The 27,779-nt window shown below is 40.5% G+C and overlaps 1 protein-coding gene across 1 annotated transcript in view; it reads right to left on the reverse strand.

The window, feature by feature from the left end:
• ANK3 (ankyrin 3) overlaps positions 1 to 27,779 on the reverse strand; it is a 211,589-nt gene that overhangs the window by 63,349 nt on the left and 120,461 nt on the right. Inside the window, exons 19-26 of the mRNA XM_062001483.1 lie at positions 22,114 to 22,212; positions 21,919 to 22,017; positions 21,456 to 21,551; positions 18,407 to 18,479; positions 18,138 to 18,200; positions 11,058 to 11,181; positions 8,033 to 8,135; positions 1,745 to 1,851 (exon numbers count right to left, since the gene is read on the reverse strand). Of these exons, the coding sequence (XP_061857467.1) occupies positions 1,745 to 1,851; positions 8,033 to 8,135; positions 11,058 to 11,181; positions 18,138 to 18,200; positions 18,407 to 18,479; positions 21,456 to 21,551; positions 21,919 to 22,017; positions 22,114 to 22,212 (764 nt within the window). The remainder of the gene's footprint in view (positions 1 to 1,744; positions 1,852 to 8,032; positions 8,136 to 11,057; positions 11,182 to 18,137; positions 18,201 to 18,406; positions 18,480 to 21,455; positions 21,552 to 21,918; positions 22,018 to 22,113; positions 22,213 to 27,779) is intronic.

The raw sequence follows: 27,779 nt of genomic DNA on the forward strand, positions 1-27,779 counted from the left end.
TTGTGCCAGGTACTAACCTAATGGCTTCATTCATGATCTGAATGCTGGACAGAAAGAAGGTGTGAAAAGCCTTTGGAAAGTAGGACCAGAATTAAAAGTTATCTTACCATTATGGAAAAGGGGTCTGGAACCAATAAACTGAAATACTACAAAGGCAAAAGCAAATAGAGAGAGGAAGCCAAACACACAAGAACAAAACAGGAAAAATGACCAGACTGCAGAATTTCAGAAGAGAACCAAGAAATTCTAGCAGGTCACAAACATCCAACAACAGAAATGGCAGTAATGAAAATGCTAATTCTAATTGCAAGATTGCTTGAGATTAAATGTGTCACATGCCAGACCAAAAAGGCAGAGATCCTGGTTTAGAAATAAGGCATCATCAAAGAGGGGAGAGCCCGGGGACAACAGTAAGAATGCACTGAAATGTGGAAAGCACCATCTAGGAAGATCTAGGACATTTTAGTCTATAAAAGAGAGGATTATATGTTTTCCAACATATGAAATATCATTAAGAGGCCAGTAAGATATTGTTATTCCATGACTACTATGAATATGACAAGAAATAGGCTTAATCTGCTGCAAAGCAATTTCATACTGAATATCAGAGAAAAGACATCATAACAAAGAACTATAGAATCTCTTATTTTTAGTGACTATGAACAAATTAGATATACTTCAGGAATGGATTGACTGCATTTTATCCTGCTGTAATGCAAATAAGCGCGCTACCAGCTCTCTGAGGTCCTTTACTGACGTAACTTTCCACGATAACCAACAGACTTCAGCTTTTCATACTGCAATTCTTGACATTTCAACGTAAGCTTTGACTGTATGTGGTGTTTTATCGGCTCAGGACCCAAAAATCCACTGCTGCATAGATCTGTTCAGTAGAAGCGGGTGCTTACATGTATTGTGAGACTGTAGCTTTAAATTTGTGGGACTTGCTGCTGTTTTGAAAGTGAAATCTTTTGGTATGTGCTGCACTCATTTTCATTATAAGAATGTAATTAGTCACAAAATGAGGAAGTAAATTAAAAAGGATGTGAAATTCTATGCCCTGATCTTGAAAGCTGAACAACAAATATTGATACTAGACAATCTCATATGCAATGATTCCTTTCAGTTACACATGCATTTGTAAATGTTTACAATACACAGTCAAACATTACTGCTACTGCATTTAAATCAGTCCTACGTGGTACTGTCAAAAAGTACCACAACTACAGTGGTGATGACTCATGAGTAAAATGAATAGTACCACTAAAATCAAACGACAGATAGTGGAGAATAGGCAGGAGCTTGGAGGTATAAATAAGTTAAATTAAAGCTCCTTAACTAAAACTCCCAGTTTTCCCCTATGAAAGAACACATAACATACATTATCTTTGTCATTTCACATTCCAAATAAGTTCATACAATTCACACAAAATCACCATGTGACACTGGAAAGTAAAGCATAGTCATCAGAAAAAGCAAAACAGGACTGTTAGAAGTTAAGCCTGTGGGATTTACAAGGTTTTGGCATTCAAAAATTAGGTGCAGAAGTAACTACTGGTTTGATATGCAAGAATTTAGACTGACTCTTGTTATTAAGCACCTTCCTTGAAGTCAGTGTGAATTTTGCCACTGGCTTCAACTGGGGCAGGAATAGGCATGTTATCAGCCATTACAGTAGGCTATATTCTTTGCTAACAATACACTTCCACATTTAAAGGTAAAGGAAATCCGTTAAGTGACCTACCCAGAATGGATGGGGCTTGAAACAAGGTTAACATTGTCCAAGGTGTCTGCAGCCCAGCTGTAGTGTCTGAGAGAATCTGAGTCAAACTCCCTTTGAAATGTCAGGTGCTTGAAAACACAACAGAAGAAAAAAGATAAATTGATATTTAAAATTAACTTGAATAACACTTGTCTTAAATACAGGATAGTTATAATAATTCTATTACATTTAGATCTGTCCCCTTTCCACATTACAGTGCTGATTTCCCAGGTGTTAAATTACTAGAAATCCACAACAGAAACACAGAATCTACAAGTTAATCTTACGTATCGTCAAACATTCTTTTTGCCTGTTTTACCCACTTCCTTCAGTTACAAGCTTGTCTCTCTCCAATCTTTACTTACATGTTCAAGGTTAAAAAGACTGAAAAGATTATTACCATTTGTACTGCAATCATACACCAAACAGACAGGCAGGATAATATTCCCCCACGGAAAACGCCATTGGATAGATCCTTATTCAAGCGAAACCTGTGAATAACTTCACTGAGTTTAATTGAAGCTCTGACTGACAGTGGGAGGAGGGGTTAGTTTGTCCTTATGTACCTACAACCAACATGAACACTGTTCTCTGGAGTGCCACACTCCCTACTCATCTCTGTAAAAATAGCTTTAACCCTCTGAAGCACTGGCACACTGGTGCTATAATTAACTGCCCCACCTGACAAACATTGAGGAGTAATTTGTTTCTCCCTGCTGCCCATGGACATGCGCATACGGCCTCTGCCCCACAACAAGGTCTCACACTATAAATCCTCTTATCTGTGTAGTAAAGCCATTCTAGTAAAACATTCTTGTTTCTTCTTTTTTCCTAGGCCATTAAACAAATTAAGTCTTCACATTTCCAGAGCACTATGAAATCTTCTAAACTGTTTAAGAAGCACCGTCAGAAGCTATGTTAATAAAATGAAGTTTAAAAGCCATCATGCAATACACACAATCTTCACCCAAGATGGTGTTAAAGAGGTCAGTGTTTTCTGTAAGTAGGTTGTTTTCTGCTGACAGGCAAATACATCTAGAGAGAGCAGAGTCTGTTAAGACTAAAACCTCCTGGGGTGTTTTCAAATCAAATTCTGGAGGTTCAAGCCGAACCTGAGTCAAGCACACATTTAATTATTTCCACCTTTTATTAATGTACTGGTAACATAGAGATAGTGCAAAATAACCATTTTGAATAGAAATATCAGCACTAGTAGTAAATCTAGCAAAGTGAGTCATAAACACAAAAATACCTCTGTTGAGAAGCTACCACAAGATAAGCAAGTAGATAGTGCTCTGTTGTTGGCCAGAACCTGCAATCTTCCCATCACCCCGAGGTTTCCAATAAACCTTAGATATTTATTTAGAATGAGCTTCCCAGGTTTCCTTCCAAAACCCATCAACACTACAGTTTACTGCCAATCAACAGAAATACCTGCAGGCTACAACTTTGCTCTGTCATCTGTCCAACACAGTGGCACGTGTACTTGAATCTGATGGTTCAAGCATAGACAACAACAATAATGGGCAGACTTGCATACGCTAAACACCAAAATACACTACAAGAACATGAAAGATAAGATGAATGCCATTAAAACAAAGGCAAATAAGCAACAACAGTGGATTTTATTAGCACCATTTTGAAAAATGTATCATAATTTGGTTTCATGAAGACAGTCTTCTAACTCTTTCCAACAGAACATCAGGAATTCTCCTACATTTCCTGAAGAGCCCACAGTTTAGGCAGGAAAGCCATCACTCTGGATTCCTGACATTCCAAATGACCTAACTTCATAAGAGTTCATACTGAATACATGACTACTTTTGCTACCAAACAGTCTAAAATCCAGACAGTTGGTCTCAGAAGTTGTAAAAATTTAGTTAATAAAAAATAAAATTGATTCCTTTTCTCGGTGCTTAACGTGATCATCAGAAATAGGGCAAAAAAACCCACAAGAAATACATAAAAAAAAAAGAACAACATGATTTAGTGTTTGTCATTCAATCATCTGCTAAGCCATAACAGTGTCACTGCACTGAGGTTTAAGCATGCACCTCAGGACACAAAAAGCAACAAATAAATGTGGGATTGTGTTTGTTACAACAAGTGAAAAATGCTAAATTTGCTTCAGCAGAAAGAAACAGAAAACTAAATGTAGGGTCACATCATCTCCAAGGAAATACCATCACTCTTAAATTATGCTAGGTAAAGGTGTTACTATGCTTACCAGCTTACTGTGAGTTTGCTTACACACACATATACATACACAGGGTTCCTTGGTCTGTTCCTTTGTTTGAGATACTGTCCGTATATCAAGTGACTATATTTTTTGATGCATTCCTTTCTGACAAAGTGCACTCAAAGAGATCTTTTGGACATATTTACAGTCAGCAAAAGCACAAGTCGCTGATCTTGGCAGAGAAACAGAGTAGGAAAAACTACTAGCCGGACACAGGCATCTTACACACGGCACACATCTGTTGATCTCATTTGTCAGTCTGTTGAGGTGCTGGATTTTCCAGGCAGCCAAAAAAATCTTCCTGTGTGAGTTGCAATATAAGCAGTCCAGAAGATGATACATTATCAGTGACATCAAATCACAGGATTCATCCTGTGTTTGGTCAGGTCCCAGTGTTCCCTTTCTGGACAGTGGGAGATTAAATATGCATTGCTAAAGGGCGTGGTGTGGTTAGATGCAAATGCATGCATAAAAATACTGATGGTTCTGCTGGCAAGGACCCTGCGAGTTGCATAACTGAATATCCAGGCTGTGTAATATCAGAGTTCAGCAAGCAGAAGAATTTATGCTCCCTCTCAGATTAATTTATCCAGACAGAAGAGATTCAGCAAGCTGCTATGTAATGGACAGCCTGATTCATCCTCCCTTTGGCTGATTAAATTCAGAGGCTGATGTAAATTATTCCGTGGAGAAAGCTGTTCAGATTTGGTCTGAGTTGTTGAATCCATGGTAACACACCAGGACATAGAAATTTAAACTTTGCTCCAGATAGGTTATGAGGAACAGTATGACCTGGACTCAGACATCCCCATTGAACAGTCAGCAATAAGCCACCAAATGCAAACAATGGAGAACTTCACGACTTCTCAGGGAATTACTGGAAACTCTTCTGTAATACCCAATGTGTCATGCCAGCAGTCAGGTTCAGTGAAAACTGGTTTTAAATCTTCCTTGTTTGACTCTCTTTAGACTCTCAAGTCTCCCAGTGATCTTGAAGAGTCCACAAAATCTTCCATTTTAACCTGATCAAGATGTTGACCAATGGCCCTTAATCTTTTGTAACTTTATAACTACTTTATCTGTGATAAAATTCATTCCTTTTACTCTGAGACTTTGCTGTTGCCATGAAATCCAAACAGGTCTGATTTTTACAAAAGAAGATAAATGGAATATTCAGAAAGGCAGTGGCTCACTCCTTTAAAGTAGCATGATATCTCAAAGCAGCTTTAACCCCTATCAGCTTCCAAATGGATAATGGTTTAGGATAATGGTTTTGACCCACTGTGATCTTTGTTCCTGTGAATTTCATTGTTGAAACTTAGGGCATTTTTTTAATCCCTGCCTTCTACTGCCATAGCAGTGATCATGTAGAAGTCCAGTAATGCACAGGGAGAGGGATGGGAAGAAGACAGGCAAGGGTATCCTCTATCTCTCAAATGTACTCCTCCCACTTCATTCAAAGAGCTGTAAAGCTTGCCACCATAGGTCTGGGTTTGGCTGAAGAACGCAGGTATTCCAGAGGATGGATACTTTTTCTGTCAGGACTTTGAGGTTTGCAGAAGCCATAGCAAGATTTTTTTTCCTGGGTTCCCTTTTTCATGAAGATAGTTTGCTGTTTCACTGTCATTTGTTTTTCAGGGGATCATGGTTTTGCTAACCACTCAAGACAGGATTGACATTTTTTTCCATTACCACCTTCACTATACCCAATCTCCTTCTGGATTTGAGAATCTTGAGGTTTGTCTAGAAGATCAGGATTAGAATAACATTTACAACCAGACTGTCAGCCAAGCCTCCAGCCTGGTTTCATTTTATGTGACAAATTTGGACCAGTGCTGAACTGCAGCAATTATACAATCATTGCTGGACAAAAACCGGAATCACAAAAATAGGAAGACTATAAATGCAATGAAAATAGCCTACACTACTGCTTAGCACCAGCATTACAATGTTTTGGTATGTGTTGCCTGCTCAGCTCGAGAGTCAGCACTGCAAGAGATCCTCCAGACAACAGACAGGTCCACAACTGCTCATACAAAGTTTGTCCTAAAGTAGAGTTCCTGTACATGATGTGGTGTCACTGCAACATCTCCATGGGCAGATGAGTCATTCTTATTTTTCTAGTGGAATTTTGTAATATGAAACAGTTTAATGGTGCACTTTGAACAGTGCTCTTTATTGTTCAAACACTTTGAAGAGCACTTTGAACAACGCTCTTTGGGAGTTATTCAGCATAGTGCTGGTTTTCAAGTCTCGTTATGTGATCAAATGCACTCTAGCTGCTAAATCGAGGCCATCTACTTTGATGATAATCACAAAAATGGCCAGAATCACAAAACAACATAATACGTTGTCAGACTGAAACATCTTCCTCTCCTCTGAAATTTCCATCACATAAAGAACATTTAATGAAGGTTCAGGAGTAGGAAGTGTCAGAGTAACTTTAGCTTCTCAGCCCTAAAATATCATTTCTTGTTCTCAGTGTCAGTAGTCACAGATTTTCCAACTTAAACAAAAGCAACAAAATTACTGCTATGAAACGTTCTGAATCTCTCCCATGCTGGCTACTGTAAATCAAGGTTACTGGAGGTTTATAGCATTTCACTGGAAAATAACAATCTAATAATAAGCATTTAGTTGCTAAAGATAGAATCTCATTTTTGCCATTGTTCTAATGCTACACCAAAAGTGTATGCAAAAGATGTAGTGAAACTGGTTAATTTATACTAGACTAGAATTTGCAGACTAATATAATCAAGTTTTAGAGTGCATGGTTCCTGTTCTGTGGACCCTTTCCTCCATGAAAACATCCTCTGAGATCAGTAATGTCCCTATGCAGGAACATTTGCTGCTCCTGAGAGGTACATCTATGACAACGGCAGCAGAAAGCCTCTGTTTTGTTACAATCCACTTTATGCTCTTCCAGAACCTAATCAATTCAACTACACAGTCCTTTAATTCCCAAGTAAACATTTCTATGTGAATTTTCATTCCCTTCCCTAGCAGATCTCTGGCTTCTGTGTATAAAGAAACTCTTAAGTAATTCAGTTAGATCTGAAAATCTGAGGCAGGTCTACCAAGCAAAATGCTGAGGAACTCACAAGCAAAGCATACAGTACCTCATCACTTCCAGCATTAGCTTTTAAAAGACTTTCCCATGCTATAATCAGGTTAAAAGATTCTGTTTCTGTTGTATTAGTCACTGCTCAAATGTTTGGGAGACACAAACTGGTCAGCGCATTTAATCTTTACAGGGCCAAATTCTTCCCAAGGGTGGAAAAACAAGGACAGCAGCCAAAGTCCCCTCCACGGGGACAGAACTGGTGGATATAATCCCTGGGCTGTACAGTACAGACATAGCTTGCTTAGTGTGAAACACATGCTCCCATCTTATCAGCACACTCTAAGGATACACATCACATTAAGCTCACAGATGCTTTCACTGACTTAAATCATAGAATCATAGAACGGTAGGGGTTGGAAGGGACTTTTAGAGACCATCTGGTGCAACTCCCCTGCAGAAGCAGGTCAACCTAGATCAGGTCACATAGGAACGTGTCCAGGTGGGTCTTGAAGACCTCTGAGGAAGGAGACTCCACACCCTCTCTGGGCAGCCTGTGCCAGGGCTCCCTCACCTGAACAGTGAAATAGTTTTTTCTTATGTTTAAATGGAACTTTTTGTGTTCCAGCTTCATCCCATTACCCCTTGTTCTGTTGCTAGCTATTATAGAAAAAAGGGATGGCCCTACCTCCTGACACCCACCAAAGGGTGGATGTCCATTCAATGGACAACCCTTTATTCAGAAATGGAACTGGTCTCTTGGTTTGGGATCCCATGACACTGTCTCTTGCAGAATCAAAACCACAATGTGGTAAAACCAGCATTTCTTTCTCTCAGCAACTTTCTTCTCCCTTTTCAATAGTTAAAAAGAGAGTAACGATAGTCTCTGCAAGCACAGCTGAGGGCTGCAGACAGTCATTCCCTATAAATATGAAGCACAAATACCTGGTGGCAGAGATGCAGCACATACCTGCTCCTTTGCTGGCACCAGCAGCTCTTCAATCATCATGCTGTCCCGGGCATAAGAACTTCTGTTCAGTGTGTAGGACCTATCCGAACTGAAGGAGCGGAGGCTGTTGTATTTACCATTTATCATAGAAAGTGCAGATGACAATGAGATGAACAAAAAATAAAAATAAAAATAAATTAATACATGCAACTTCCAGGGACAGCGAAAGATGGCAAAATATACATAGTCTGGGAAACATATACAAGGGAAAAAAATGGAATAGTAAGTATTTGGCTGTAGTTAAACATTCCCTTTCCTGCGATAGACGTAATCAAAATCACAACAGATGTTTACTGCTTTGGCAGTAATGCCATGGCTTTAGAACCAATCCAGAAAAGTGTATTCAAGTATTTAGATGAACTTTGATAAATATCTTCACTCCCAAATCCTGAAAGGAGATCCATGGGGGAAGGCCTCAGGGGAGCTGTGGGTAGGTTACAGAGCCAGTCCATACGGCTCAGATTGCTGAAGCAGGTTTAACTAAGAGCAAGCTTTATGTGGTGTTGTTCTCTTTGTGGCTAAACCACTTTTGACTTTGTTATAAACACCCTAAATATTCATTTAGTTCGAAAAAAGGATAATAATTTCAAAATGAAAGAAGAAAGGAACTTTGCTATTGGTGATTAAATACATATTCCAATGCTTTGGGGATTAATTTGTGCATGTTAGACTATTTAGAAATAACTACAATCACTCTGAATGTGTTGCAATGGAATCTATGTAGGAGTGTGTTATACTTAACCCTGGAAGATACATTATGGTATGTGCTGAAAACATGCTGCAGGCCTAGACATGCTTGCTACGTGACAAAAAAAATAAAGTAGTAAAAAATGTAGTAGCCAAAAAAAAAAAGTAGTAAGGATAAAAAGCAACATCAAACAACACGTTACACTTTTTAACTAGTAACACTTTTCAAACTCAAAACTCTACAACTTGTTTCATGCACTTTATAGTTGCTAATCAAAGCTTTCTAGTCCCTTAGCACACGTTCCTCCTGGTGCTAGAAGCAGAACTGGGATCTTAATTACACACTGTAGGCATATGTTAAGCAGACTTTTACATGATAAAAGGAATAAAGAAATCTAGTTGTATTTGTTGTGACAGAGGGATAGTATCTGAGGCTGAGCCCCCTCCCCCCGCCACAAAATAAAAAGCATGTCACTTCCCAATGCTGAATAAAATGAAGATGAGCAATGGCAGCAGCAGCAAGATGTAACACAATGCCATGCCTTCTTACCTGACTTTTGGACTAAAGCAATTTACAGTGGAAAAGAAACAGGAGAAATAGAAAGCAAAGAATCAGACAGGAAAAGCGAAATGTTATGGCTGGATGACATATATTTAATGTGTATATTTCTTAATGTTACACTCAGAATCAGTAGTAAGGTATAGCCACAGAATACTTTTTGCTAAATAAAATACTTTACTGGAAAAACACTGTATTTGTCTCCTCTGAGCATAACATGTGCAATGTAAAAAATGAGTTACGCAGCAACAAATAGTAATGGCACTGCTAAAATCTGAAGCATAGGAATATTAGATTGCTCTTAAAGAAAAGATAGGGTGAGGTTGAGCCTTCACATCTACCTAACAGACCTTGATTGGGAAATTCTTCTCTCCCACCTGCATAGGGAGAATTTAGACACCTGCAGAAGGACTACTCTAATGAGTAGAAAGTGTCCTGTAAATCAGTGCCCAGCCCTGCTCTCTCTCCACCATCACTGTGGTGCTTCAGGATTGACCACATCTGATAGTGCTGCATGATGACCTTGCCCACACCAGCTTCTGTTTGAAAGTAGCCCCTCAGATCTGCTAATTAAGTTTGCAAAGACCCTCCTTTCGGATCCATTTCACTGATTTTCTAGCTAATGGACCATTTAAATGCATTTTGGCATTCCTAGTGAATGTATTATATCAAATAAATACTTAGTAACTTACCTAAAAATTGTAAATGAGGCAAAACATGGCTGGGCACTACTAAAGAGCAACTTTGCACTATATCCTTGCATTTCTAATGTGATCATAACAAACAAGACTGAAGGGAAGACATCTAAGCTTTACCTTATGGGAGTTGCCATTTGCTGTTAAGACAATGAACTCACTTTTTAAATCAGATCTTTAAACTGCAGCATAGGAAAAAGTCCTCAGGGCTCCAGCTTATGAGGTTTAATTATTAGCTTCAGTACAATTCAACTGTCAGTGAATACATTGCAAATCCACAGCTATGGAAGCAATCTCTGCTCATACAGCTTTAATTGTTTTGAGCAATGCACATTGCAGGCTTCAGCAAGATTCAAAAATGAAATCTAAAACGTTCATCTAGAAACACCTCAGTTGAGATCACCATTACTCAGATATTAAATTTACAATATTTATCAGGTTCACAGAAACTTTGGCTGTTTTCTGTAATATGTAATCTGTTCCCTGTCGAATGAAAACCTGCAGCAAATTTAAGGTACACCTGCTTTCTTTTTCTGAGGGGGAGTATTTTTTTTAACATTGGCTGAGTTGGATCACTCATTAGCACCTTTAAAGAAACAAAAGCACCAAAGTAGCAAAATGACTGTCATTCAGTTTTTCTGGCATTTACATAGTTTGGCTAAATTAGTCCATTAAACAACACTCTTAAGGTGAGTACCAATTGGACCAGCAGAATCCTGGTTTTGCTGGCTGTTCTAGATCAGTTGCAAACTGCTACCATAGAGGTGTCTTGGAGACTTAAGGAGTGTGAGCAGATACCAGAAAAACAGAATAGTTGGTTTTCTGTATCATTGCCATAAGAAGCCGATATGAATAAAGAACATGAAATAAAACTGCAATGAGCATATGCTTTAAAGGCACAGGACTATTGCAACACAGCCGTACACCCCCTCTGCTTCCTTTCGAAAGAGGCTCCGTCTCTGTCTCCGTGTGAAAGAGCCTGCGTGGTTTGGAAAAACTGGTAACTGTGGTGCCACCCAAACGCGAGAAACAGCAAATACAATACCTGGCGGAGCGGGCCCCCAGGCTAAAGCCCATGTATCCTTCAGCAGGCAAAGAGTCATCTCCCAGCTCTTTCAGATCCTGAGGTCCAAGGTATTTGTCCGTGTCACCTGTCATTGCATCCTCACCTGTCGGTACAAAAGCCAGGCTGAAATCAGAAGCTGCGTGCACTGTAAATGTTGCTGTGTTTAAGAAGCCATAACACTCTTCCCTGCTCGTCAACAAGGAATTAATCCGTTACCCCCACTTTCCCTAAGGCTCTTTCCATGCAGTACGTCAATTATCCACCCTCTGAACGGGCCTGAGAAAACCATTTTATTGGGGGCAGGCATTAAGAAGCAAAACTCCACCTTGACGTAACTCCAATAAAGTTATACGAGGGATGACTTTTGCCCAATCGTTGAAGCAAGCTAAAGGGTTCTTCTGTACTTTGCTCCACTGCGCTCACTTTTGCTTTCCTTACCAAAGAAGCCCGAGTTGAGACACTAAAGTCAGGCTACTCTGTAGGCTGTGAGAGAATGCGTTTGCCCGCCAGAAAAAGTGCAGCAAGCCTGAATGGACACAGAGTAAAAGATAAGACCCGCCTTCCACCGTAGGTATTTCTCAGCAACATTTGCAAGTTAGATTCTAAGAGGGGAGTTTGGGTTTGTTTTTTAAGGAACTGCTTCCCTCTTTCAAGGGGGGTTGTGCAGGCCCGTACCCGTGAAGCACCTGGAGTGCCCGGCCGCGGGGCAGGACAAAGGCTGCGGCGACAGCACTGCCCCGGGGCCCGGGCGGCACAGCCAGCCCCCCGGCCACAGGGACGGTCGCACGGACTCGTGTAACACGCGGACAGCGACGGGAAAGGCCACGATTAGGGTTTTGAGGTTATTTTTGAAAGAAATCAAAGGAAGGAAAGTTAAATCTTCAGAGAGGAGGGCAAAGGGTTAAGGGAGCAGCTCCCGCTGGCTGAGAGTATTTGCATACATTACATCATGCAAACCGACATTCCTGCATTGACAGAGCAAGTCCAAAATATGTCTTTTGCGGTTGTAGGAGGTTTTTTCCCCCCCTCGTTCCCTCACCAGCAGAGACAGCTTCCCCTGCGCTCGCTACCCGTCGGTTTTCCCGCTCCCCTCCTTTGTTGGGAACGCATTTGGGGCGGGGGGGGAGGTTGCACAGCAGAGTTTTAACGGCTGCTCCCGAAGGTAAGTGCCTCCGCAACCCCGGCGATACGTTTCCCACTTTCATTCAAGCACTTTAGTTGCCATTCACTTAACTCAGGAAACCACAGGCGAGCTCTGGTTTTAAGCTCTAACAATCACACTCTAAAAATACCCCTTCAGCTACTGCTTCGCAAACGGCAAACAAACAGACCCAACTTTCTCCTGCAGCCCAGCGACAACCCGTATTTTAAGTCACAGTTTTAAACCTAAAATGCTCGTAATATACCAAAAAGCATTCAAGAACCCCAAACCAGAAACATTATATAGGAAGTTAAACTTTAAAAAGTCTTACTGTTTTGGAAAGCCATTTTCATCAGTCTGGTCTATAAGAATTTTTTCCCTGGTGTTTCCAAGAATCCCTATTAGTCCTATTAGTCCTTAAGCAGTGATTTAGAGTTAATCTCCAAACCAGCACAAGCAAAGTAATCCCTGTGGGTCATATTCGCTTTCCACACAACAACTGAGATCTTCTTAACATCTTGATCTCTTCGTATGTATTTTAGGACATGTGCATCTTTGTCCTCTCAACTCAGATCAAAGTTCTTAGCAAATATGAAACAAATGAAAAATAATGACTACAGTTTAAAAAAAAAAACCACCCCTTTTAATCACTCTGCAGACATCCCTTTAAAGCTTCTGCTGATTGGATTACAGCCTCCCTTGGCAAGCCTCTTGAATGGTGACATAAATGCAGGCACTCCGGTTATTTGTATGTAAATAGGGGTGCTGCGAGGGTGTAGTTTTTCTGTAACTCGATACCGGGGCTGAGCAAGGAGCGCGGGGCTGCGGGGCCGGGCGCTACACTGCGCTGCGATCCGCCCGCCCCCTCCGAGCCCGGGGCCGGGGCTGGGGATGGAGCCGGGGCTGGAGCCCGGGCCGGCGCTGGGCGCCTCTCCCTGCTCCCATCCCCGGCCGCTCAGGCGCCAGCGGAGCGCCGGCAGCCCCTGGGTGCCAATGGCCGGGCAGGAGACTGGCCGCGCTGCCGCTCCGCCCTCCAGCGTGGGGTGCTTGAGGCCAGGGAAAAAATTCAGGAGCTTGAGAAAAAATGGACCACGGCTTGGGAAACAGAAGTGGCCCAGGATAGGGCAGAGATCCGGACAGTTGTAAGCAACGGCCAACTAGGCCAGTAAATTTGGACACTTCTGTCCTCACACCGCCTGAAGACTGCAAGGAACAGTCGAGGCATTTACTTTAAAGAGCATTGTTCGCCAAAGACAAGGTGGAGAATGATAAAAAACTATTCCAGTTGAGCTGCAAAATAAATTAGATGTTATCCTGCTCTGCGGCTAATCCAGCCAGAGCAGGATTACCCTGATGAAATGTTCTCATCAAAGGAAAAACTGCTTCTAGGAGTGGTAATTTCAAAGAATTCCAGACATTGTTTTGTGATCGTGGGAGGCTGGAGCAAAATGGGTGGTGCACGTTTCAGCAATCCCACTCTGTTTAATTAGGTACCACAGCCTAATCCTCTGCCTTTCAGGTAAGGAGCACAGTGTTTGCTCACAGCACACTGTATTCCCGCAGAAAGAGGTCTCACAGTAAGAGAAATAATAGAGAAACGACCTGAAAACCGAGGCACTGATGAAAAAAAAATCAAAGAAAGAGAATAACATACTACGCTGCAGTTGACATCCTCCCCTTCATAATATGTTACCTGAAGACAGGTGATGTCCCTATTAATAGTTGTCACAAGTATAGGAAACCTTCAAAACTTGAGAAAGAATAGCAGCAGTAGCCCAAAGCAAAGGCCCATCAGTTCCAGTATACCACTTCACAGAACAATGTAAGAACATGAAGCAGTAGAAGTCCTCTGGTACATTTTTCTAGCTGGCAGTGCTTTAAGCATACAGTTTCTTAACCTGCCAGGGGGTTGCATAGTCATGAACAGGGTCCCCTTTTAAAATTCTTCCAGTTACACCTGGAACTGATGTAAACTCTTTGTGTTCCCCACACCAAGGATGTGTGCAAGGAGTCACACAATTTAACTACTTGTTGCATGAAGAGCAACTCTTATAAGCTGAAACTGCCTCTTGCTGGTTTCACCGATGCCTCCCTGTATTCTTGGATGTCTGAGAGGCAGCAAGCACTACAGCACACTTTGCCACTCACTGTTTTATATGTTCTGGCCTATTCCTCTTTATTCTTTCCTCCCCAAAAAGCTTTTCCATACCTCTCATCACCTTTGCCACCATTCCCCATGTGTTCTTCTGGTCCCTCAGCACAACTCCTACAGCTGGTAATTGCAAGAGCACAGGGTAGGTGCTCTTTTTAGAAGCCAGTGGACACAGACTCTCTGGCAGCAGGAGAGAAGGCATCATGTGGCTCGGGACACGTCCCAAAGAAAATGCAATCATAGTCTGGGATCCAAATGGGCATTTGTCATTGGTTTTACTAAAGATCTCTGAAGCTTTACCACTCTCTCATCAGAGCCTGTCCAGAGCTATCTGATGGCAGAAGAGTGCAGCCACAGGGAAGAGCAGGATGCTTCTGGTTGTAGCCAAGGTTTTGGTTTCACACAAGGGTGAAGAAAAGACCATACCAAACCACTGAAACTTTTATGAATCTATAACATTTTATGGAGACAAAGAAATTCTGAGAACTCTGAGCATAAAAATATAATACACCAACCCCTCCTAAAATGATCAGTTACAGTATTTCATGTATGAGGATGCCCTGACCTGTCTTAAATGCACTTAAACTGTTGTGTACAGCACCTTCTCAAGGATCAGGCCTGTGCACTCATGTCCCATTGGGACATCTGTCTAATCTGCCAGAGACTGATTAGCATGATACTTACTCCTACTGAGAGAGGAATCTCCATTAAATAGGCTTAAAACAGTGTCCTTATTTACACCCAAAACTTTGTTATCTACTGAAAACCAAGAAAAAAAAGAGCTCAACAATGGGTGTTTCATAACCATGACTATCAAAAGTCTCGACATCTGAACTGTTTTGGGATTTGGTTGGGCTTTTTATTGTGTTTTGGGTTTTTCTTTTCCCCCTTCACTCTGTCCCTTTGCTTCTGGGGTAGCAATAGTAGCTTTTGGAAGGGCTGTTGTGTATCTCATTGCTTGGCTGTGGCAGTCACAGCAGAGCTCCAGCATCCCCCATCAGATTAAAGCTGTTGCCCCATTCAGAGGGATGCTCCTCTGCAGAGGTGGGAGTTCCCTCCAGATCTCCCACTGACAGCTCGGAATGTGCTTTAGCAGGGCTGATTCCTGTTTCTCCACCAGCCCCATGGCCACGGTGTGCAGAACTCAGCTGCACAGAGTGTGGGGTGCCAACCCACATCTGCGGATGGTGAGAGGAAAGATCCAGTTCTTGTAGTCTCAGGTTTCACATTTGTAAGATCTGCAATCTCTTTAAAAATAAAAGCAGAGCACATGTTCAGTGTGCATCAGAATTGCTCCCTATTCATCCACAAACTTTCTGCTACATCATCTGCTATGAAGATGAGCCTTCTTCCCCCATCCCCTACAAAATCATGTTCACATCTTTCAAGAAAACACCGTTTCTGTTTTTGTGATGTAGTGGCTTCCCAGCACATAACCTCATTTGGACAGATTTGCCAGAGTAGTCTAGGAAAAGGAAGAAAAGGTCTCTCCTCTCAATCAGTTTCACTCCAAACCAAACTGTCCTCAGCAGGGAAGAGAAATTACACAATTTCTATGTAAATACTTATTTAGTGGGCACAGCAAGACAGGAAACAGTTTCCTGACATTTGTCTCTGAGACTGCTTTCCAAGCCTTCAGTTTCTGAGAGGAAACTTGAGGATTGTGGCATATGCAGAAATTATGAAACAAGTTTCTCTCACTGAAGCGTTTTGGCTGATGACATGAACGTTTGCTAAGTGAGGGAGAGCTCGGGTCTGGGTGGTAAATTTGTGCCCTCTCACTTGGAAATCTGCTCTCTGGCTATGAGATTTGTCAGTGTATTGTCATGTTCAGTGTATTTATTTCAACTGTCTTAAGTGGATACATTGTGTATAATAGCCTATCAACACTGAGAAGTTGTAGGGATGGGAGTTGGTATATTGTCTTTACAGACGTGTAAGTCAGGAAAAAGAGACAGGCCAGTTGTTATTACCCCAAAACCTGTAACTCACTGCATGCTTTGCACACTGGAGTACTTCAGCATAGGTTAATGAAATACCTATTGTTTGATTTGAGAGCTCCCTATCAGTGTTAGGTTTGAACAGATATAAGCCAGTCTCTTTGCTCCTCTAGCAAGAACATGGGCACAGAATACAGCCTCTGGGCAAGGAATTTATTGTGTTACCTGCTTTCTTAATTTTTTGTTTGATGGGGATTATTTTATCAAACTGAGTTAGTGACTATAAAAGCCTTCCACAGATTTGGCCTTAAAAATGATCCCATACATTACAAGACACGTTTTACATCTTTAGTTCTAAATGAGTAGATTCCATACAGGAGTGTTTCCCGTCTGCACCTCGCCATGTGCTGTGCAGTGGAGTATGGCAGTACTGACTTTAAACTATTATGCATCAGCATTCCAGTCATGTAAAACAACACAGAATTTTGAGCAGTACAATAGCCTAGGACAGTCATTAGGAAAGTACAGGTGTACAGTAAGAACACTATCCATTTGGAACAGCAGCAGTGGGATCATAGTGGCACACTGAAAAGAAATCAAAGCCCTCAATGTATAAATTAATCAAGATTTTCACACAACAAACCTGTCTAAAAATCTGGTAGATCTTTACTGCTTAAATGATATAAAAGTTTAAAGTAAATTTATCACCAGAGATGAAGAAAAAGAGATTAAAGCAGCACAGCAGAATTGAACTCGATCACTTGTTTTCCTTCTAGAGAAGAAAAAACTGCAGCTCTAATGCAAGAGAATCAGCACTCAACAGAAACACCTCAAGGACACTGTTGTCCTCTTCTTCAACTCAAAACTTTCCTGTTTCTGAATGTCACCTTGAAACCTAATCCCACTGTGGCCCTCCAGAGACCTGCATTTCCTGGTGAACTTCACAGGGACTCCTATACATCCAAACCAGGCAGAGTCCGACCTAACAGAGGATGCTGGTAGAGGGGAGGGAAGCAGCTGCCAAAGGAGTTTTAAATACATAGGGACCACTGACACCATGTCAAACCTGCCCAGCACTGAGAAGGGAGCTGAGACAGGCAGGTTGCTAGTGCCCATAGCTCAGAAGACTTGTGTAAAAGCACTGAAAACAGGGGGCTATATTGGAACACACAGATTTCATGTCACTGCAGGATGATACAGAAAGAAATCTCAGCTACAAAGTACTTCATGCTAACATTGAAATCTTGAGTCATAGAATCCAATGCAGCATCCTTTTTATTCAGGACAAAAGTAATCTGATGTGTTTTAACTGAATGTTATGACTGAAATACTAGGCAAAAAACCAAATCAAACCCTCAAAATACTTCTTTCCTGGCTGAGGGTCCACTATCAATGTATCAGTCATTTCAGAGCTGAATAAAAAAACCCAAAACCCAACAAAAATCCCTCCTTCCTTCTGCTGTTTACTTTCTCTATCAGTTGTTTCTTCCAAAGCGTTTTGATATTTGACCCTTCTGTCCAATAGTTGATTTTTCAGTTACAATAATAAAACAATTCTCCACTTTACAGAAGCATCAGCAAAAGGATTATTCCAGGAAAGTGGAGGTAATTGGGTTAAAAACTTGGGAGTAAGAAATTCAGAAAAAGTTAGAGGATTAAGAGCAACAGCTTACAGAATTTTTGAAAGCATTCTTAATTGTAAAGCAGAAATTGTTGTTAGTGGGATAATTAGAAAGTGATCTGAAAGGATTAATTTTCAGACACATGAAATAAAAGGAAGAGTCTTCAGTTAGGTATCACTGCAATACAAAAAAATGTACAAATACCTTCTTCAACATCTGACAAATATTCAGCATCACTGAGTATTTCAGGGGCATTGGCTTTACGCACTGCATGATTTAAATAAACAAGATAATTAAATAAAAGCATAGACTTTTGTCAACAAAACAAGAATGTGAAAGAATAATGAATGTGCAAAGACCATATCCAGCTGATACTCTTCAATGGGTGGTTGTTTTGTTTTTTTAAAATACACATTTCTTACAACAAACAAAAGACTGAAAAACAAGCAAGAGGGATTTTTAGTTCTTAATACCTTCATCATCGGACATATCAAGAACTTCATTCATGGTTTCAGGTACATTCATTTTGTGCTTTTCTGTAACAGTCTGTCAAAGGAAAAAAAATTCAGAGTCCAAATACAGTTTTTCTTAAAATTATAGTTATTTTAAAAATTAAATGCAAGTTAGGATATATTTTTATCTGCAGTTAGCAAAACATTTTTTTAACCCTTATTCACTGTCTTTTTTCTAGATGCACTGAACTATAGCTTAAAGAAGAGGCAATAATGTATTTGTTATTTAAACTCTATTCACATTTTCACAAGAGAAAAAGCTAGAAGATGACACCTAAAGAGGAAATCTCTGAAGAGAACTTCATAATAAGAGGTTTAATAAGAACTCTTTAAATAATCATCTAAAATTTGAGCAGAAACAGGTAATTTCTATTTAAATTCAAGTTTATGAGGGAAGTATTTCTCCTTTGTCACTACACAAAAATGCTGCAATGTGGGAGCATGCTTAATCTATGTGGTTTTTTTTCAGAGGTGCCTCAGCTTGAATTGTGTGTTATTCCCACAAAGGAGAACAATTGTAACCACACACAGGCTAAATGATTCCCCTTAAGGAATTGTGCATGAAAGTCACTCAGAAGTAGTTGGTTGATTTTCATCCTGTTGTTTATATAGATTCAGATTCAAAGACCAATATAGAAAAAAATAGAAGCAGGAGGGAAAAAAAAAGTTATAAATACCTGAAATCTGTTCTAGAATAACCTGTGTATCTCACAAATGACACACACATGCACTTTACTCTCCAGATAGGGTACAGCACAGTAAGCACTGATAGAGTCTTAGGTCATGCAGGAGACTCTGCAGAGTTACTATTTAAGGAATGCAGTGGAGTTAAAAAAACCTCAAATCACCACCACCACTGAAAAAAACTCACAACAAAATCCCACATCAAAAACCACTCCCATCTTTATGGGGGTTTTATATTATATTACTTCTCATCTTTCATATACAAATAAGAAATCATTAACGAGTTCAGAAGGACAAAATAGCTTTTCCATTTTCATTTCTTTTTAAATACTCCATTTTGAATCTGGCCTCACAAATACTCATTTGGCAGTTTGTGTTTCTTGGGCTACCGCCCTCACTTGATATAGGCAGAAGAGCATCTGCATGCTGAAACATCACAAAACTTTTAAAGGACTCACACTTGTTTTGTGGGAAATACTTGCAAAACCTTTTAACATGTTGCTGTTAAACTAACAAAATCACAAGTTGTCTCTTTTTTTCATGCACTACTGGATTATTTCTATTGGTGTTTGAGTATAAATTATAGTAAATTTAGCCCTGCTTTCATTAAATTTACCTTTGGGAGCTGTTTAGCCACAAGCCTCAAAAAATAAGTCTCAGCATTCAAAAGCAGTCATAAATCAGATTTCATGTCTAGATCTCTAAAGTCTGACAATTACACACTTGTGACTGATAAGCAGAATATTCTGTTTTTAATGGAAATTATTTTTTAGCTTTTCTTGAGATTTGGTATTTGGGGTAATAGAGGTCTTTCAGCATCTAACATCTCTTATCTACTGGCACACTTCACAGCCCAACCCACTATCTCTCTACTCTTCTTCATCTACAAAACATAAATGACCAGTCTCGTTATACAGCACAAATTTCCCAACCTTCTTGGTTCTACAAGCTAAGAGTGACCTTGTGATACTGGGAGTTCTTCTCATAAAAATGTGGCTTCACTTTTCCTGCAGCTACCTACTTTTTTCTAGGGAAACATTCAAGTTTATGCTACCCCATATATTCTTCTCCAACACATTTTTCATGTTTTGGAAAACTGTTTTGAAATCTTCCTAGAGAGAAATATGTTCCCACAAAAACCTAGAGAGAAGCTTTAAGAAAAAAGCTGTGATTCTTCCCTGGCATATTTCTTTATATTATATTCTTCTGGAATGTGTCTTGTGTGGTGGATTTTCTTTAAGTTACTGAATTATAAACCACAGCCAGGAAAGTCACAGGAAGAAAAGACACATGCAGTAGCAGACCTAAAATCTGCCTGTCATCCCAAATGCTTATCATATTGCAACCGCCTGCTTGCATGGACAGACCACATGAATGGGTAATGATAAAACATAGAACACAGTAACTGTTTTCTGGCTCTGGTACACCTGAAAATACATACAAGCACATACTTTTATTTTTTAATCAGAACTGCAGAAAGATGAGCAAATCTGGAGCCGATGCTCTGAATGTATGTTCTTGAGACCAAATTTTAGCTTTACTACTAATGATGATGCCTGAAGACTTGTCACCTCACAAAAGTGTTTTCTTCAGAGAGCTATTTGGCAAAATGTTAGTGAACAAAAAAATCTTTCTGAGAAATAATTTGGATTCTGTGACTCACGCTTTTTCTGATAGCAGGTAATGTTTGACCACTGCTAGTTCCTTTAATCTCTCCTGGCTAATGCTACTCTAAGCCTTCCCAAGAGGCAAGACAGGCAAGTTAGTCTTCACAAATATGTCAGTGAATGGATCTCTGAGGTTGCAGGAGCTGAGCATGGCTGCTTGCAGAAGACAGCCTTTCACCATGTTTCAGAAGACACCAGAAACTACACAATGAGGTACATTTAAGTAAATCCTAACCATTTTTTAGATTGGAATAGGTTCTCTTAGGCCAAATACAAATACATCAGTCCTTTGAAAACTCTCTCAAAAGGCAGAAGCAGCTTCTATTTACACAAGACTGTAGGAATGTCAACTACAAACCAGCCCATATTCATTTAGGGTTTGTTCCCTAAACAAGTTGTGCAGAAAAACATAACAGCCATGACCAGTCATTTACACCACCCATTTTCTGCTCTATTGGTATTCTTTCTGCCTACATCCTAATAGTACCTACTACTGTAAAAAACTGTTGCTGTTGTTTGAGTTAATATCTACTTTATGCTGCTAAAAGGAAATGGGTGGAAATTAAACTGGAATCTCACTAGACATGTAACCAAACAAAGCTGAATACACTGGCTTAGAAAAAATTCTTCCATTCACTACTCAACTAAGCTGTACTTACAATTGTAGTCATGGTCTCTTCTGTCACCACCTTCAATGTGTCAACAACTGAAATGTAGCCAAGTCGCTTAGCGATGGCGAGGGCAGTGTTTCCATTCTAGCAATTGAGACATTTATAACAACAGTTGGATGTTAGCAAGGAAAAGTGTAGAAACTGTTCATTAACTGCAGAAGAATGCATAATAAAGGTCGAACAAATGTTAGCATGTTAGTGACTGAAATAAATATAGTTTGGGTAGCAGGATATATAACCAAGTTTTTAACTCTGAAATGGGTGAAATGAAATTGAAAAGGCTTTCAGACGTTTGCTGTTCTGTTTTTGGAAGAAATGATGGCATAAAGGATGTGGAGGTGATAGGAAGGAGTTTCCTCTGCTCTCTTCCTTTCCCACCACACATTTTCGCGTTTCGCTTGCGGAAGTGCACTCAGCAGGGTGGGAGGAGCGACGGCCGTGGGACACTTACCACAGTGAGCTCGTTGGGTGCGGCGCCGTGCTGGAGCAGGACGTTGATGACGTGCGTGTGGCCCTGCTGCGCGGCCTGGTGCAGCGGCGTGTACCCGTTCTGCAGGCACAGGGAGAGGAAAGGCAGAGGCAAAAGGGAAGGGCTGCAGTGGGCCCGGCGCAAGCCACCACCGCGGGGCAGCAGCAGGAAACTCACCTTCGTCTTGGCGTTGACTTTTGCAGCGTGTTGCAGCAGGAAGTTCACAATTTTGATGTTTCCATAGTGGCAGCCAACATGTAGAGGAGTGTATCCCATCTAGAACGAACATAAGCAATTAGTAAATGTGAATATCCTACACACTCCCTGACAAAAAAGACCAGACTCATTTCTGTGGCCTACGTGAAAAGTCCTCCAACCTTGGGAAAAAACCCAACACCTCTCATGAATGTCAATTCAAACCCCGTTCTTTGTGACCCTCTCTGAATGCCTGGGATTTCTGCACTCTTTAAACACATGCAATGTTGATTAAAGATTTGCTTTCCTCTCCAGTGGCCAGACTATGAGGTTCTGGGGCAGAACTTACCTTTTTAAATAAACATATGTACAATGCCTTGCACAGTGAGGTTCACCTGCTTGGTGATCATACAGCATGACAATAAACAAGTAAGTAAATAAGGAATAACTTTCTAAAGGCCAGGCACGCTGAGAGCTGCCTCAGCTACGGTGCAATTTGCAGCCCATCCATTCTGACTGAAACACACGGAAGGTCAATCTAAAACAATGCAGCTGATTTGCCAACAAAATAGTCCTAACAGAAACTGGAATACCTGCTGGAGATTTGAGGCTCTAGTACAGAAAGGTCTAATTCTTCATGTCTCTGGCCTTGTATTATTCAAACTGGAAGAAATTTCTTTTTCTTGGCAACTTCCCAAAAGATGGGGAAGTTGAATATATCCCTTTTCATAGAATCATCCCTTTTATTTCAATTATTTATTTTTAATTACTAGTGCACAGGCTGAAAATGTTTGTCAATATAGTAACTCTCCCACCAAATTCTCTAAACACAACTAAATGGCTTTCCTACAGTAAACCATAGGTGTTTTGGAAATATTTCTAAAACCAGTCAGAATAACAAGAAAATATCACTTAAAAACCTGACAAGATTTTTTAAAACGACTATTTGTTTTTAAAAATTACTCCTGGTAGCAAAGCAGGAGTCACCAGGCTGACTCTGAACTTGCTCACGTTAAAACCTGTGTATTTAAAATAAGTCCAAGAGCATGTTGAAACCTCGTAACTGTAATAATCACTTTAACCAACAGTAAATATTTAACATGCAATGCAACAAAACAAAGGGAGCCAAGGCTTGCTCCTGCTGCTCTTTATTGTAATTTCTTAGTCTATGAGAACACTGTTAGCAGTTTTGAAAAAGAGAGACTTAAACTTCAGACCCTTAATGTATGAGAAATTATTAGGTTATCTTTCTTGAACTAATTTTCTTTTCCAGCCTTATCTTCCCTGTGAGAATCTCTCCTTCTTTAACAGACATAATCAATTTGGAGCTGTGCAAAGTACAGTTCAGGAGATGGTTATCTCTAAATGGGACACTTACTACTTTTCTCCATGGCATGGAAAGAGGCTACTTTTCCCAAAACCTCCCCCCACACACCTCAAACTAACAGCTTGATGGCTTTCCAGCAGATGCTTTTCTTGGGTTACAGAAATAAATTAATGGGTTCCTCTCATCTCTTGAGGTGAGTCATTGGGATTCCTTTCCCCTTTAAAGGTCAGATTTAATGGGCCCACTTGATGGACTCTGAGATCCCAGAAGGACCATCTTCGCCAGTATTTACATGTGAGGCTTCATCATTTTGCAAACAGGATGAAACTACACTGCCTGTTCTTTTGCCACAGTGGGATTTCCAATGTGGTATTGGTCCCATTCTCCATTAACAGTTTTTATGGAAAAATCATTTGCTAGACTGTAAAAAACATGTCTGATGAGAGGAACACAAATACACTAAACACATGGTAAAATACACTGCAGACATCCACTGTTGTTAATCTACAAGAATTCTGTTTTCAGAAAAAGGACAAGAAATGAAGCTGTCTGAGATTGTTAATTTTGGTAGCAAAAAGGTCAGTTATAATATATATGGGGAAACATGGCCATGAGGCATGTCTTGGCTGCTGGTAGAGCCCAAAGCAGCCACACAGCCAGAAGGAAAATACAGTACTTGGGATTGAACAACCTGGAACTAGATTCAAATGCCAGCTTTGTGGGAAGAAACACTAAAAAATGGGTTGATCTTGTAGTGATCAGACTCTTACTGATCTCATCAGGGTTTAAAGGTGAAAAAATGTCTTTGCTTTCCTGCTCCAAGAAAAGCCAAAAGCTAGAGGCACACAGGGAGTGTGTAAAAGCTGCAGCCTTTCATCTTCATTTGTACATCCATGTTAGCGTCCAGAGTGAGCGTAGCATTCAGAAGCCAGCACTACACATGTTAAACCATGAGGGTAAAAGCTGTTCAGATGAAAGAGAAAACTTCAAATGTGAACTATTTGCACTAGAGGGAAGTTTCAAGTGTCCATGGGTTTAGATAGACCATTTTCTTCATGTTACTTGTCTAGAAGATGGTAGCTGTGCCAGTTGCTTTAAATTAGGGTGTGTATTTTTTCTTCAGTTAACTATATACCCTTTGCCATCTAAAGAAACTACTAGCTTTGACAACCAGGACGAGTTAATCATTGCAGGAAACAGAGCCGGATCCAAATTCCATTGGCATCAGCAGAATGAAACTTTCCGATAACTTATATGAACACTGGATCAGCTGCAAATGACTACAAGGAACTTTTCCCACAGAGTAGTGGCACATGGTTGTAAGAGCCTGAGTACTAGCTAAAATATAACCATCAAGAGCTGAACACTGGGACCTCATTAAACAGTTGCTCTTCGTTCATGGTTGGCCTAATAGCTTCCTAGCAGTGCCTGGGGTCTGAATTAGACAGGAGTCCCTAAAAGCTGGCCAGAGTCTTGAGTCTTCATCAGAATGCTGAGCGTACTCATAGCCATGTACCTCGAAGGCAGCTTCTGTGGCCCTTTCTTACATATCCAAAAAGGAACTTCGATTCAAACGTGGCCAACTTATCAAAAGTTTAGTTAAAGTAACACCATGAAACCTCCTCATACAGTAAATTAATTCCCTTCTCCCCCTTCAAAATACAGGCCTCTTAGCATGACCTGCAAGGTCAACAAAAATCAGACATCATAAAACCAACTGGGGAGATGAAATCCAAAGTCAAAGGCCACCTATTGGGAACCACCTGCTGATAACCCTAAAACATTAAAGTCTGGAGAGTATCAGAGAGCCAAGACCAGCTGATCCCTTTGAAGTTATCTGTAAAGGCTCTTCTCTCAGCAGTAGACAACAGTAATTCAGCATGGCTGTATGGCAAGTTGATGCTGTTGGCTTTGGAATGTTTGTCAGTAGATGGTAAAACTTTTCTCTCTTTCTGTGTTATACAGCTATATATGTATATGTATAAATACACGTTCCCCTGGTTTACGGTAAAATTATTTCATGGGAATGTCTGCAGAATCAGGAGAAAAAGACCTTTCAGTCTTTGGTCCCGTGACCATTGAAGTAATCAGTGAAACACAGAGGATTACAAATGGTATCTACAAAGATTTACATGTGGTACTCTCATAAACGGCTAGAGGAATAACAATGCTCTTTGTTGCTCCTGACCAGTTTGCTCTTTAAATCAGGGACTAAGTGAAAATGTTTCCTCTTTCCCCTCCAAATGCAAGGCTCCCTCTGCAGATCTTGGAGCTGCTGGCCTGATCAGATATGGGAGCTAGAGGCACGTGCACTGAAAGACAGCTTCTCTGTTACAGGCATCACATGTCCTGAGCAACCATGTGAGCACCTGCTAGCCTGGCGGCAAAATACCAGTTTCCCATCTGAATTCCCTGGAAGGGCCTGGGAGATTTCTGTTTGTCATACCCTGTGGTCACCTCATGTCATGTTTGATGAGGCAGTGCCTAACACAGCACACAGTCGCTGACGGCAGAGCGACAGAGATCTGACACGGTGGGTCACATCTCATTGGGCATATTAGGCCTCACCAGCCATCAGAGGACATCTTTCATGTTTACAGTCAGCAACATTTGTAGTGAAGGCATTGGTCAAAATAAAACTAATTAGCAAAATGCCCTTTTAATGCCCCAGACCTGGAATGGATATCCCCCGCTTCTCAGCTATGGATACAGATTCCTGCATTCAACTCAATTCAGGAAGGTATTACATTTATATTTGTATCTCAACATCCTTATGGAAAACAGATACTCTATTTAACTTTTCTGCAACACCCCAATTGGCAGTTTCTGCAATTACACAAGAAATTTAACTATGAAAGTAGTAATTCTCATGGCCTACTTGAGCTTGCTGCTTTCATTCTCTATAGAAATATGTCCAGAAGGCTAAAATGTTTTGCTTCAAAAGCTATTCATAATTACATAAACAACAAAACAAACAACAAACCCAGCTCCACAATTATAAACATTTCTGCACAGTAGTTTACATTCAGAGTTATGTTTATTGGCAAAAGTGCCAAAGGGCTTATTAGGCATTCTAATATTAAAAAAGTTACTCCCAAGTAAATCAGGACCTTTGTCTAATCAGCTCTAACAAGCATCACCTTCTGGCAGTCAGCTGCCACGTTGCTGCTAGTTGTTTTAAAGAATGAGCAGCAATATGGGAGTTAGCAGCTGGGAAGGCCTTATCACAAGCCACAGGTGCCAAAAAGAAAAAAAAATTAGAAATCATGAGCTTTTCTATTTGAATAGAACACACAAACACAAAGCATCCCTTATTCTCTTGCCCCCCAGTCTTTTTTGAGAGAAATTATCACAAGTCTTGTACGTCATGTCAGTGAATTACTTTAATATCTTCCACTGGCAATAACCGTAAATCTTAACAGCTTGAATTACTGCATCTTTCTATTCATGCTGACTCTCAAGCTGCTCTGCTTTTGTTTATCTGCTGTAAATGTCACACGATGAAGCTACAGTATTATTGTTGATAAGGCTCTAGGTCCAAAGATCACAAAGACATCCAGCCTTGATTGAATGAAACGGGCAAACATATGTGTGCATACACACTTCACTGCTTTGCTGCACCAGGGTACCTTGCAAAGGTTCATCATTGCTCATTATTATGTTGGAAATTTCCACACAATTTAATTGCTAACAACTGAGTATATATCAAAAGATGAGGGGATATCTGTTTTTGTTGTCTTTCAAAGTGATTATTCTTCATAGCGCTTCCCAACCTCCCTGTCTCCTTCCTATCGCTTTCTGCATTTGAAAGTTAGATATTCCAACAGAAAAACGGGATTGCTGTTATGAACCACTGTATCATCCAGACTGGTGTGGGACTCCTGTCAGAACAAGGCAGGCAGACCTGAATAAATCTCACTGAAGAAATCTGAAATAAAAGGTCCAGCTCAACTTGTGAAAGAACATCATGACCTCTCGGTCACCATTGTCTCGTAACAATACTTTAGTTTTAGGAACAAAAGACAGTTTAATACTGGCTTTATTTTTCAGGCAATTGTCACCCAGGGCCTATGAGACCATCAATTCCCCCTGCAGATGACCAGCGCCAAGTGCAGCGTAGCAACTGCTTGATTAAAATGACTTGCATTGACTCAAAGAAGCTCCAAATCCTGCTCTTCATCCTTGACTAAACCAGCACTCCTCTCCTGTCAGTTTTCCTTTGCAAGTGAGGTCATCACAGTAATGCTGTATCCTACATTAACACTATCCAGTGGGACAAACAGTTGAAAAATGACATGTGGAGACCTGCTGATCCATGAAA

Source organism: Colius striatus, chromosome 8 (assembly GCF_028858725.1).
Source record: "Colius striatus isolate bColStr4 chromosome 8, bColStr4.1.hap1, whole genome shotgun sequence".
Classification (NCBI taxonomy): Eukaryota; Metazoa; Chordata; class Aves; order Coliiformes; family Coliidae; genus Colius; species Colius striatus.